Genomic DNA, 12,889 nt, shown 5'->3' with positions numbered 1-12,889 from the left:
CCCGGCAGCTCCTCCGCTGGGTGCCAAGAGGGATACAGCCACCAGGAGGCACAAGAAAAATCCTGTGGAAACTGGACATTACAAGGAAGGTTTTTAAAACCCTGCTAGGAGCATAAGTGCCCCAATTCCACTTAAATCAGACTCCTTTTGGAAGTACCAGCCTTGCTCCTGGATGTAACTCTCCCTTGATCACCACAGCATTGCTGTCCCTCGGGGAGCGCCAAGCGTTCAACGAGGTCAGGGCATCGCTGCTCCTAACGCTCCGAGTGCTGCCAAGGTCCTCTGGGCAGGGAACACATGGGACCCTCTTCAGTGTATGATATAAACAAAACACTGCATACGTTTCAAGCCAGAATACTTTTAAATGCAGCTAAACTAGTTTTATTCCCAGAAGTTCAATTAAGATGATACACACGCTCTTTGATTTAAAATATAAAAACAACCTCACTCTTCCTAACAAAAATACCTTGTTTCTGAGCACTTTGCTAAACTGAAAGAAAACATTAATACGAATTTGTGTATTAAACCCCCATCCCTCACAACACAAAGAGCCACATAAAACCCTTACACTCGCCTTCAGACCCAGGGGGGCTGGACCAGACCCCACAGGACCAAACCCCTTCCTACCGCCACCGGCCAAGCGTGGCTGGGGTAGCAGAAAGCTCCCAGAGCCCAGGGAGCCTGTCCCCAGGGCCCAGGCAGAGAGCTTAGGGAGGGATCCTTGCTCCAGACACGTTTCCTACCTCCTTTTTTGCGCCTCTTACAGAGGAGCGCCGCCATCCCGGCCCAGCAGCGCCGGCAGGTCGCAGAGGAACCGCGCGGGCCGCCCAAACGCTGAAGGAGCAGCAGCAACTGGGTAAAGGGGCTGCCACCTCGGGGCGGCCAAACCTGCGTTAATTCGGGCACGGTGACACCAGCAGGCCCTAAGATAGCCTCCCAGCTGCTGGGGGGCGGGGAGGGAGGACACAGCACTTGGCCCTGGACTCCCAGCCAGAAATTCCTCCCTGTCCTCGCCGCTTCTGCAGGGAGCCCAGTGCTGCTGCGGGCTGCCTGGGAGCAGCGCCCCAAGGATGGCGTTACCTCTGCAAGGAGCTTCCAGAGAAGGTCACCTCCACCCTCGGCCAAGCGCAGCTGGGCTCCCCACCACCACAGCCCGCCCCAGGAACACGCAGGTTCCCAGAGCAACAGCCAGCGCGCAGAGAAGCGACCGCGCTCAGGAACACGGGTTTCACAGAATCACAGAATGCGTCGGGTTGGAAAGGACCTGGAAGATCATCTAATTCCAACCCTCCCACCAGGGACAGGGACACCTTTTCCCAACACCTGCTGCACTCCATGCTGCACTTGAACAAACACCAAAGACTTTTTCTCCGCTCACTGCCCCCAGTATTCACTTATCACTGTTGGGCAAAGAAACAGAAGAAGGAAAAGGAAACTGAGCCACAACGCTGGAAAAAAAACAGAGAACCCAAAAAGCACCAAGTGGAGACAGTTTAAATAATAGTCAGGATGGAGCAACAGCTACATTTCTGAGAAGAACCTGATAAATTTATAACAAAGACTGTCTTTCAGCCCATGCCTTCCCAAACCCAAAGGTACAGTAAAAGATGATGGATATTAATTGATTGGCAAACACCAACCTCCTTAACTTTGCATCAGCAACAGTGGCTTCGCTGTGAGATTTCCAGCAGCTCCTTACATCAGACGAGTCATCCACACAGGAGGGGATTTTCTGGAAGAGCAGAGCTGCGCTTCCACAAGAGGTTCTAGGCATGGCAGGTCCCACACGAGGAATTACTGCTCCCTGCCTGCTCCCCACCTGCCCATCCACAGGTCCCCTTCTTGTGCCCCTCCCTTCCCCACAGCAAACACCTTTCTGGGCTCTGTTGGCATAGTTCTTTGCTCTCTAAATGAGATCTGTGTAAAACACCTTTCTCTAAAGCCGGATCATTTAATTTCATAGACCAGTCAGAGGAAACGTGCAGTAGAGGAAGACAGGAGGGGGTAGGAAATTGAGTACAGGCTGGAGTAGCATCACTCGGTCCAGGCGGGTCCCAGCAGAACTTTGCCTGTATCTGTTGGCCCGGGATGGTTGGTTTGCTCCTGTCAGCACACCACGCCAGGGCAGAGGTGTCCCTCAGCCACACCAGCAGAATTCATACGGGCAGCCCCAGCATCCAGGGAACGCTCTCCTGCCCATAAAAAGAGTTTGCCCCACCTTGAGGCACAACACAGACTCTGCTAAACGTTACAGCCTTAACATAACTTGCTGATGCTCTACATGATTCAGCTGTGAACTTACACAGGCTAAGTCAGGTGTAACTACAGGCACAGAAAGATGATGTCTGGCAGAACGAGCTATGATTTCTCCCAGATGTCTGCTATAGCCTCCCTCCCTTCCAGCTGGAGATCTCCTCTCCGAGCAGATCCTCAATTAACAGGCAGCACTAGTCCTCTGAACGGCTTCAGTATCCCATCAGCCAGCACTAGCCAAGTCCAAGTGTAACAAGGGACGGGCTAGCAGCCAAGGCATTCAGCAAAACCCCTGAATGTTTCCCTAAACCAGAAATTTAAATTCACAAGTAAAAGGTCACTTCTCTACCAGTCCCCAGGAAAGCATCAAGGGTTCCTGGCAGCCCTCCGGTGTCTTAACAATCTCCTGGCAGTGTCAGCAGTCAGCATGATTTAGTCACGCTGGAAGCCGTGCTGGCCTTTCAAACAAATTAATATAATGAGCGGATCGGACACACACATGCTCTAGAGCACTCCATCTGTAAGGCAGGCAGGCTGTTCGGTGCACGGGATTACACACAGGCTGCACAGAACAGGAGCAATTAGCTGCAGAAAGCTGGAAGTGCCACCAGAGCCCTCAAGGATTTCTCACAAGTCATGAAATGGCCTTTAAAGTCAGCAGGAGCGCTATAAAAGTGATGTCCCCGCTTTCTCCTTTTGGTGAGAAAGAGCAAGCTGATGTCAACAATTTGATCCTTTCTACTTTCACTCTTAATAATTTTAGTGTAATTTTAAAAGATATCAACGACTGCACAGTTCACCTCTTGAATCTTTACCATTCACCGCCTTGTTATTAAAAAATTGACCACAAGCTTCTGCCTTTTACAAAAACAGATGGTAAACGCTACTTAATTTTAGCTCTAGTTATTTCTGACTGCAAGGCTGGATCCCACCCCGCAGAAAGCAGCAGCTGTCGTGACACTCGTCCCAGGCGCCTCCCTTCACACCCAACCAGCGCCGAGTTGGCCCCGCAGCACAACTGTTACAGGAGGGACTTCCATGTCGTGATGAAACCCTAACTTTGGCAGCTACCAGACTGCTTTGCTACCCTTGGCTCCACTACAGACGGTTTGTTCAAGGACCTTTGTCACCCTCTTCACTCCGAGCAGCGCACAGCCGGGAACGTGCAGCGACCAGGTAACTCCAACTGCAGGGGGGCTCTTCCTGTGCCCAGGGTCTGGCTCCTCCCCAGTCTCTGTGCTCTCCCCAGAGGCAAAACCATGACCAACTGCACTTTTGTGACTCACCTGCCTGCAACTCATATCCTAAGAGTTCAGATAATAACGTGCAAAATCCAAAGCCCATATTCCAGACCCTTTCTACCCATTCAGACCAGTGACACGACCCTCACTCACTCACATCTCAGGTGAGACACAGCCACAGGATGACTCCTCCTGAGGAAGCAGCCCACCCTGGCAGAGAAGATCAACCACCCGCTGGAGCTCCCGCTTCCCGCGGGAAGTGTCAGACCAAAAGGCAACAGGTCCCTGGTGGGTAATGAAAGGGCTCAAAGAAACAAATTTCTGACAATTAAGATTAAACTGTGATGTCTGAAAGCTTTGCTTGTGTTTTGCTTCATCTGTTTCTCAAGGACTCCTCAGCTGTTTCCCCAGGCCTCTTTCTCTGTTCAGACAAGATCAGACAACACTCCCTACGGAAATCCCTGGGAGCAGACTCAAGGCCTTCAGTGGGCACTCGGGCAACTCCTGGAATGGGCAAACTAAGAGAAGGGGCACTCGAACTAAAGGACACAGAGGCCCTGTTCCAGGGAGGGTGCTTCTGCTGGTTTAGGAAGGAGGCACCTGGACTTCACTGCACAGCGCCCGCTCTGGGGAGAGGGTCAGCTGGCAACCGCCGCGAAGAAGACTGCTTACTTCTGCCCTCCACCTCCAAAGACCCTCCCTCTATTTTCACTGCGCCTGCTCGGACTATGTAAATGAATTCTGGGAGCTCATTATCATAAGACACCCCTTTCCAGGAAATCTGATGAATAGGTATGATTTGTGTGTGGGAACTGATGTCCCTTGCTAATCCTCGGGAGCCCTCGTGGTGGAGAATCCCCAGGGTGACCCCAGAGCTGCTTGTGAAGAATACCTGCTGAACAGTAAAAAAACTTTACTGTTGAGGCCATTTCTTTATTTCAGTAAACACCCTGCAGTGTCTTTCTCAAGCTGCTCCTCTGTTTGCCTGTCACAGACCAAAACACGCAGCCGTGCACACACAGAATTTCCACCCAATGCCTAAAACGCCTTCACGAAAACTTGTCTTCAGAAGCGTAAGCCTTCTAGAAGCATTTTAAAAAAAATAGTTTTACAAAAACTGGCATTTTCCAAGAAAAACTGTTGTACTGAAAGATTTCCAAACCAGCCCCAAACACTGTGCATGCTGATACGCTAAGGGTCTTTGTCTCTTTTTTAGAGACAAACCACAGACACAACTCGCCAGTCTGCTACTGCATTGCTAATTGCTTAACATTTACAAAAGGCTCTGAGATCTTTTGATAGAGACTGCAGGAGAAAGACAAAGCCTCCATTAATTATAATAGAGAATTAATCCCAGGCAGATCAAAGGCAAAGACTTGATCGAATCCACATAAAGGCACTGTATCAAGGGACTGCATTCAAAGCAGAACTGTGGTAATAAAGGAAATTATTTATATGCCTCAGTCTGCAGACAAGGCACTCAACGGCCAGGCTGTCTCACTGAAAGAAACAGAAAGACCGACAAAAAGGGAAAAATAAAGCTAAAGGCAACTTTTCTGAAAGGGCTGTAATAACGCCTTTGGTTTAGTTGCAAAGAGCAGGCCATGCCGGCTCACGTGGGTGTGTTAAACTCCCGCAGCCGGAACAAAGACCTCCCCCTTATTTTTGCCAGGGGTAAAACACATCTAGCAGGGCAGCAGTACAGCCAATACTTCAGCCAGTTGGAAACGCTTATGAGAAGCTGGGGCTTTGCTTTGCTTGTGAGGGTGAAATAGTGCTTTCAGATTTACACCCACCACAATTCTTATTTTTCTATCGAGTTGTTGGGGGCAGGGGGACGGTGAAAAAAATAATTTGCATTTTTCCATGGGTGACACCTGCGTTGAGATAGACAATATTAAGATGGGTACAGCTGCCCTGGCCAAGCCCTGCACATGCAAAAAAGAGAAGAGGAAGGCTTCTGCTGAGGCAGAACAGGAACAGGCAGAGATGGAGCCGCCTGAGAGGGGAGCGCTGAACAGCCCGCAGCAGCCACCAGCGGCCTTCACCTTCACTGGCGACTGAGCACCAAATCAGACAAAACGAGACTCTCTAGTTACTAAGCAGACCGATCTTTAGCCAGCTGCGTGGCCCCTTTTACTCCAGCAAGAAAGCTGAACCCTGCAAAACGCGAGCTGCTGTGCCCCGAGCCAGTGTTCAGCTCCGGCTGGCCGCAGGGCCCTGCCAACGCCGCGCTGGGGCCAACGAGGAGGAGGAAGGAGGGTCCTGTCCTCAGCCCCCACCTCAGCGTCAGCCACGGACAACACAACAGCCAGCAAAGCAGGACTGACTGTCCCGGACTGCGGCAATAATGGAACAGATCCCCCCTCCGGCATTCATCTGGCTTCGGTAGCAACTCCCAGAGGCAGAGCTGCCCCACGGCTGCCTGGGCACGGACAGACGGGGGGAAAAGCCAAGGTAAGCCCTCGGTACCCACACAGAGCCATCGTTACTAACAGCGGGCTCTTCTTCCCAGCAGTCCTGCCATTCCCATTCAAGCCTCACACCTACCGAATGCCCAGACCAGACTTCACCTCAGCATTTAGCTCCCCAGCTGCTGTGGTCTCCTCCTGTCCAGCTCATGAAACAGGCCTAATGCCCACTTAGTAAAAATACTTAACCAGGAATCCTTTGAAATAGATTCTGCAAGGCAGAAAAGCAAGCTGCAGACTGGCAGAAGCATACAGAGAGCTATGAAACTAAAAAAAGTCAAACTTGGGATTCGTTGTTTTGATGTAAGTCTGTTTCTCATTCCTTTCGTTACTGCCCTAAGTCACAGCTGTGTCTTCATCGCACTGCCAGCAAAGGGGCACCCCAGACCTAACCCCCAGCTGCCACCCACCCGTCCCTTCTGCTGGCACTAGTGGTGGCAGAAGCTACATTAAGGCACAGAGTGCGGACACGGTGTGCAGTAAGCCTGAAAAGTAAACAGATAAGAAAGGAAAAAAAGTTCATTTTCATGGTATAGACACACAAATGCTAATGCTGGCCAAAAAACCCAAACAAAAAACCCAAACAAAAAGAATCCCCACCCAGCAGAAATAAGAGTGTGGACAAGAATGGTGTTTTAAAGCATTACACCTGAAAAGGTGAGGTTTTCAAGTATAGAAAAAGTCACCCAGTAGATACTGACCCAGCCAGCTCTGCTTCAGCCTCCCTGCATCGACCTTACAACAGAAATCCCACAGTTTTGAAAATGGCACATTTTTTTAACCACCTTTCTTCATGCCTGAGAGGTGTAAGCGTATTTTTAAGCAGCTCTCTGAGGCCTGGAACCAGCACCTGGTGTATCCATTCAGTTCATGGACATGAGATTTTCCTGCCTCTTGAAAGAGCTTTTGCACGGACTTGTTAATGAATGGGAAAATGTATGGGGTAAGGAGAGGATCCCAAGCCCTCAAGCATGTATTTTATTTCTAAGGCAAAATTTAAATACTCTCTAAAGTACCTACCCCTTCCCCAGCAATCCTAAGCACTAACATAACACACACCGAAACAATACAGCTTTTATACTCCAGGACATGAACTGGCCGTACCTTTGGCGCTTGCTCTGCCCTGAACTTGTAAACAGATGGCTTCAATCCCAGAGTTTTTTGACAAGGAAAAGCCAGGCTGATGCCTCAAACATCACAGGCAGTATCTGCAGCTTGAGTAAAAGCAACGAGGGAAAGCTACACTCAAGTTCTACTTGAAAATGGGGACAGTGTACTTTCTCAGGCCCCCCCAGTACCAATTCCATCAGAACATTCAAAAGGTCATTTCTTCCCCCGAAGCAGTGGTGGAGGATTCCATTCTCCCAAGCATAAACCATGAGCACCAGGACAACTTCCACCTGAAAGAAGGATGTGGAGTCAAATTCACCCGATGAGAACAGAGGGAAAGAAAACGTCTGGTATCAAGAGGAAAGGACTGGAGGAGACATCTGGCCTGTATGCACCCCCAGCAGAGAACCTACAAGGCATTTTAAATTTACTGTCATCAATTCTGCATGAAATACCATATTTTACCATGCAGTGCTTAGGGCTCTCCAAGGCTTCTGTGTGCTCCCACGACCAAAGCAGATGGGCACAAGCAGGTAGGGAACAGCACGTTCACAGTCTAGGAATTCTGTCCTGAGATCCCCACCGAAGCAGGTTGATTTCTGCAAGGTGCCAAGCACCAACAAGACTCTTTTAACCAAAAACCAACTCCAGAAACCACAATCACTCCCTGCTTAAGGTATCCGTGTCTGATGGGTCCAGGCAAAGCAGATCACTAAGGAGAGAAGCTGTCAGAAGCAGAGCTAACAGCATTACTCTGGAATAGAGGTGCCTAGTCCATTCCTTCAGTTCTTGTCTTCTGCATCATAAAGAAATCTGGGAGAAAACAGCACTTCAGATTACTGCCTCCTACGAGCTCTGTCTCTGATCCCACATCCAAACCTAACCGTGCAAACTTTATCAAGCACAACACTCTGCATCAAAAAAGACTCTACCGCGGCTCACGGTAACACGTTTTACAACCCAGCTGGTTTCCATCCCTCGACCAACTTCTTTCCACCTCCCTCCCATGGTTTGACACTTCATTTGTAGGTACCTGAGTGAACCCCCCTAGTTAACTGCCCAAGCAGCATTCCCCGATTCACCCTCCTGCTTTCCCTCTATCCTTTGCCCCCCTTCCCAAAGGCACGAAGAGCTTAACAACCACCCCAAGCAGTCTCCTGGGCAAACATGAAAACATTTGATGTTGTTTGTTCTTCTGAACACGTCAAGAGAAGCAGAGAGTAACAGACTCACTTCTGAAGGCAGCGATGGCAGGTGAGCACCACAAGTAACAGAAAGGCACCGTCTTCTCCAGTTGGTAGTAGAGAGCTCAACAAACAAACCACTCAGATGGAAAGGAGGCTACAGCTATGACTTGCAATTCAAAAAAAGCTCCTTTTTTTGCTTGTGCAACATGATTCTACAGGAAGAATAAGCCGAGATAAATGATCCTGCAAACCACAGAAAGTCCATATGCCTAGTCAGTGGAGTTGCCCAAATATCACCCAGAAAGACAAGGAAAACTCTGAAAAACACTCATTTTTAGCAACTATATATTCAAGACAAGGTTTGCTAGTAAATGCTAGTTTTCAGTTCAACACAGGGACAGGCAGTGCCCCAGACAAGAAGCTTTAACCTAAACACTCAACCCGCAGTTTTCAGAGTACAAAATACTGAGGGTTGCTGAGGCCCAGCTCTACCTTCCCTGTGTCCTACCCACATCAGGGCAGCAGAGCAGGGCACTGAGAATGACACTATGGAAGCAGACACTGCAAAATGCAAAGAAGTTTTCTCAATGGTTTCCAGACAAGTCATATGTGGAAAACTATTTTAGTTGTTGCTCTGAGCACCAGAGGAGCCTGCCAAGAGAAACACTTCAGTGATAAGCACTACAGACCTCACAGTAAAAGAAAGTCTGGAAGTCAGAGCCCATGGTCAGATAAAAGCCAGTCCAAGGGGAAGGTACAGTGAAGACAGCAGCTGCCATAAAAGCATTCAGATACTTACTCTGCCACATTTAAGTAACAAATAGACACCACCAGGTTCTAATGAAGCTGCCGAAGACCATGTAGAAAGAGCGGAGTCCAGTCTGGTCTCCCAAACACAGGAAACAACAGCCAGTCCAAGAATCAAATCAAGTCCAAAGCACAAGCCAATGTCACATTTTACCAAATACCAAAAAGACCTGCAGTTTATTATTTGTTTACTCAGTCAGCACACCAGTTTAACCCAGTTTGCAGTTCTAGCATCCTGTGGTCTCTTTTAAAGCCTTCGCACTGATAACAGCAGGTCCTATGAGCTGGACAAGGTGGTGTTTCAGTGGGACTAGACATCTTAACGACTTTCAAGCTCAGCTACTGCTCAGTCCCAAAAGTTTTCTAACTACACAGCCTCTCCAACTCACCCTCACTACAGAAGCAGCCAGAGCAGCAGCCCAGAGGAATTCGTGCTTTCCTCCTCAGTGAAAGGTTTAACAGGTAAAAAAGATTGTACTCTTACCTCAGTCCAAACCCAGTAAAAGGACCCTGATGAGAAGAGACTTCCACTGCACACCCTTGTATTCACATCCTCATAAATCATTAATCCACAGACTTCATGCTGTTTAAGACATGTCCCTACTCCAGCCTTTGAAGGCTCTAAGCTGCCAGGGAGCCGCATAAGACGGCTGGATAATTCAGGGTGGAAAGGACCTCAGGAGGTCTCTGGCTGAACCTCCTCCTCAAAGCAGGGTCAGCTGAGATCCGACCAGGTTGCTGAGGGCTTTACCATGTCACGTCTCAAAACCTCCAAGAACAGAGGCTGCACAAACTCTCTAGGCATCCTGTCCCACCGCTTCATAGTCCCCAGCACGAAAAGCTTTCTCCCTTTGTCCAGACTGAACCTCATTCGCTTCAGTTTATACCCGTTATCTGTCTCCTCTGCTATGCACAACAGCGAAGAACCTGCCTCCAGCTTCTCAGTGATCTCCTCACAGTACCAGCAGACGGGAGGATCTCCCTGAAGCAGTCTCTTCCACTGGCTGGACAAGCCCAGCTCCCTCAGCTCTCCTCACAGAGAGGGGCTGCCCACTGCTGAAGGTGCTCCAGCTTGGCCACGTCTTCCCTGTACTGAGGAGCCCCAAACTGGGCGCCGTGCATCACCTGGGATCTAAGGAGTGCTGAGTAGAGGGGGATAGTCACTTTGCTCAATCCACTGGCCCAGGATACTGTTGGTCTTCGCAGCAGTGGCACGCTGCTGGCCCAGGGTCAGCCTGTGGCCCACCGGGGCCCCCAGGGCCTTTCCAGCAGAGCTGCCCCCCTGGCAGGCCGTCTCCAGACCCTCTCATAGCAGGGGGCTCTTCTTTCCCAAGTGCAGGACTTTTCATTTGTTCTTGCTGGGTTTCAGAAGGTCCCTCTCAGCCCGTTTCTCCTGCCTGTTATGTCTCACTCACCAGCAGCCCTGCCCTCAGAGCATCAGCTGGTCACCCGGGTTGGTGTCATTGACAAACTGTACGAGTGTGCACCCTGAGAGGGAATGAAAGGGCTCAAACAAATGAATTTCTGACAATTATTAAGACTAAACTGTGATGTCTGAAAGCTTTGCTTGTGTTTTGCTTCATCTGTTTCTCAAGGACTCCTCAGCTGTTTCCCCAGGCCTCTTTCTCTGTTCAGACAAGATCAGACAACACTCCCTACGGAAATCCCTGGGAGCAGACTCAAGGCCTTCAGTGGGCACTCGGGCAACTCCTGGAATGGGCAAACTAAGAGAAGGGGCACTCGAACTAAAGGACACAGAGGCCCTGTTCCAGGGAGGGTGCTTCTGCTGGTTTAGGAAGGAGGCACCTGGACTTCACTGCACAGCGCCCGCTCTGGGGAGAGGGTCAGCTGGCGACCGCCTCGAGGAAGACTGCTTACTTCTGCCCTCCACCTCCAAAGACCCTCCCTCTATTTTCACTGCGCCTCCTCGGACTATGTAAATGAATTCTGGGAGCTCATTATCATAAGACACCCCTTTCCAGGAAATCTGATGAATAGGTATGATTTGTGTGTGGGAACTGATGTCCCTTGCTAATCCTCGGGAGCCCTCGTGGTGGAGAATCCCCAGGGTGACCCCAGAGCTGCTTGTGAAGAATACCTGCTGAACAGTAAAAAAACTTTACTGTTGAGGCAATTGGTTTCAACCCCATCACCTCCCCTAGGTCGCTGATGAAGATGTTAAACAGGACACAACCCAGGACAGACCACGAGACAGACAGATCACATAACACAGGGGCAGCACCACAGGCAGCCGTGAGCGTCTTTTCCCCCTTTTCTTGCACGGGGATTAGTTGCTCTGTTTTCATTCTTCCAATGTAATAGGTGGGAGATCATTCACACTCCCACTACAGCTCCACGGAATCCTCTGGCCGGCTGTGCTGCGACACACCAAATTACTCAGCCTCCCTGAAAAACAGTGCCCCTCTCCCGTGCATTTGGCACAAAAGCAGAATTCCCCAGTTCGGACAGTTTCAAAGTGTGTTTGCATTCTTGGAGAAACCTCTCACCAACCATGGGATCAGCAGCACAGTGATTTAGCAAATGAAGGAACCCGGCGGGGATGCCTTCCACCAAGATTCTGGGCATCTGCATGTAATGCCATTCACGGGAAGAAAAGTCACTCACTAAAAATTACAATTTGTTTTACCAGTTTGTCCACAGAAAAGAAAATGCACACACGTTCTCTGCTGGTTGAAGAGCTGACGGAGAAAAGCTTTTTAGCAGGTGCTGGACTAGCTTGGTAAATATTGGTACCTTTGATCTGTTTGTTAACGTGTAAGTGACAGGAATTAAGGGATCAGAAATACATGGTTGGAAAGAGAGTACAAAACCAACCAACACTTTAAATGTCAGAGTCAGGGCTTGGTCAAGCACAGCTCCCTTGCCTTCCTATTGCTCGTACTACTGATGTCAGCAGAGCAACAGCCACCACAGTTTAGTTTTTTTAAACTAAATGATACGAAGCTAAATGATGCTGAGGATCTGAGGTGCTGATTTAAACTATGGCCCCTCACTGGGTTAATGCAGCCACAGCTGCAGAGCTGCAGTAAAAGTGAGCATTTTCAAGACAGCAGTCTAATTAAGCACATCGTAAGTGGCAGAGAGAGAAACTATTAGTCTGAATCTATGTGAGCAGTCAGAGGAAAAACCCACAAGCACTCGGTTATCCCAGACACGTCATGGAAACAAGTATCCACGTTTTGCCTTCAACCCTACAGCAGAGTGGCCAGCCCCTCTTCCCTTCCCGTTACCGCCTGTCTCTCTCCCTGACGAGGGACCCTCTAAAACCCAGCTCCACGGAATCAGAGAGATGTTGCTCGGAAGGACCTGCCAAGGTCCAGCTTGAAGCTGGACTGTTGCCACATTAGATGCGGTCAGTCACGACAGCTTCTCCCCTCCACACGCAAAGAAAACCCCATCAGATTGTGCAGCAGACGGGAGCAGATCTGCCGTTCAGGCAGCAGATCGGGCTTGCTCCTGGCACAGCAGGACTACCTGGAGCATGGCATCCTGCACCCAATTAAAATCCAGTTTCCCAGGGATAGGGCTCCGTTACACACCCCTACTTAATTACCTAGTTAGAGAGTCAAGATCCCTGTCAGACCAAATTCAGTGCAGATCCCAGACACATCTGCAGTGTTGGCATTCTTGCTGCCTGCCTCATTTTCCAGCAGAGCCAATTCACCGTAACAACGCTGGGAGCCATGCACAGGCGAGAAGGGAAACATTAATCCCGAGGGACAAATTAATAACCCTATTCCTGAGGAGGAATGTTAAGCAGAAAGTGCAAGCCTGGATGCCCTGGTACTATCTCCCATTC

The 12,889-nt window shown here is 49.7% G+C and overlaps 1 protein-coding gene across 2 annotated transcripts in view; it reads right to left on the bottom strand.

The window, feature by feature from the left end:
* The window catches only part of PARVB (parvin beta), a 66,539-nt gene that overhangs the window by 43,139 nt on the left and 10,511 nt on the right, over nt 1–12,889 (bottom strand). Inside the window, exon 1 of one of the 2 annotated variants that reach the window (XM_074901735.1) lies at nt 744–869. The exons of the other annotated variant lie outside the window; for it this stretch is intronic. Within the exon in view, the coding sequence (XP_074757836.1) occupies nt 744–780 (37 nt within the window). The 5' untranslated portion in view covers nt 781–869. Of the gene's footprint in view, nt 1–743; nt 870–12,889 lie in introns of those variants that run through there. 2 annotated transcript variants of the gene reach the window in all.

Source organism: Athene noctua, chromosome 3 (assembly GCF_965140245.1).
Source record: "Athene noctua chromosome 3, bAthNoc1.hap1.1, whole genome shotgun sequence".
NCBI classification, from domain to species: Eukaryota; Metazoa; Chordata; class Aves; order Strigiformes; family Strigidae; genus Athene; species Athene noctua.
The sequence above is the reverse complement of the archived record's forward strand: the minus strand, read 5'-3'. Positions and strand labels throughout refer to the sequence as shown.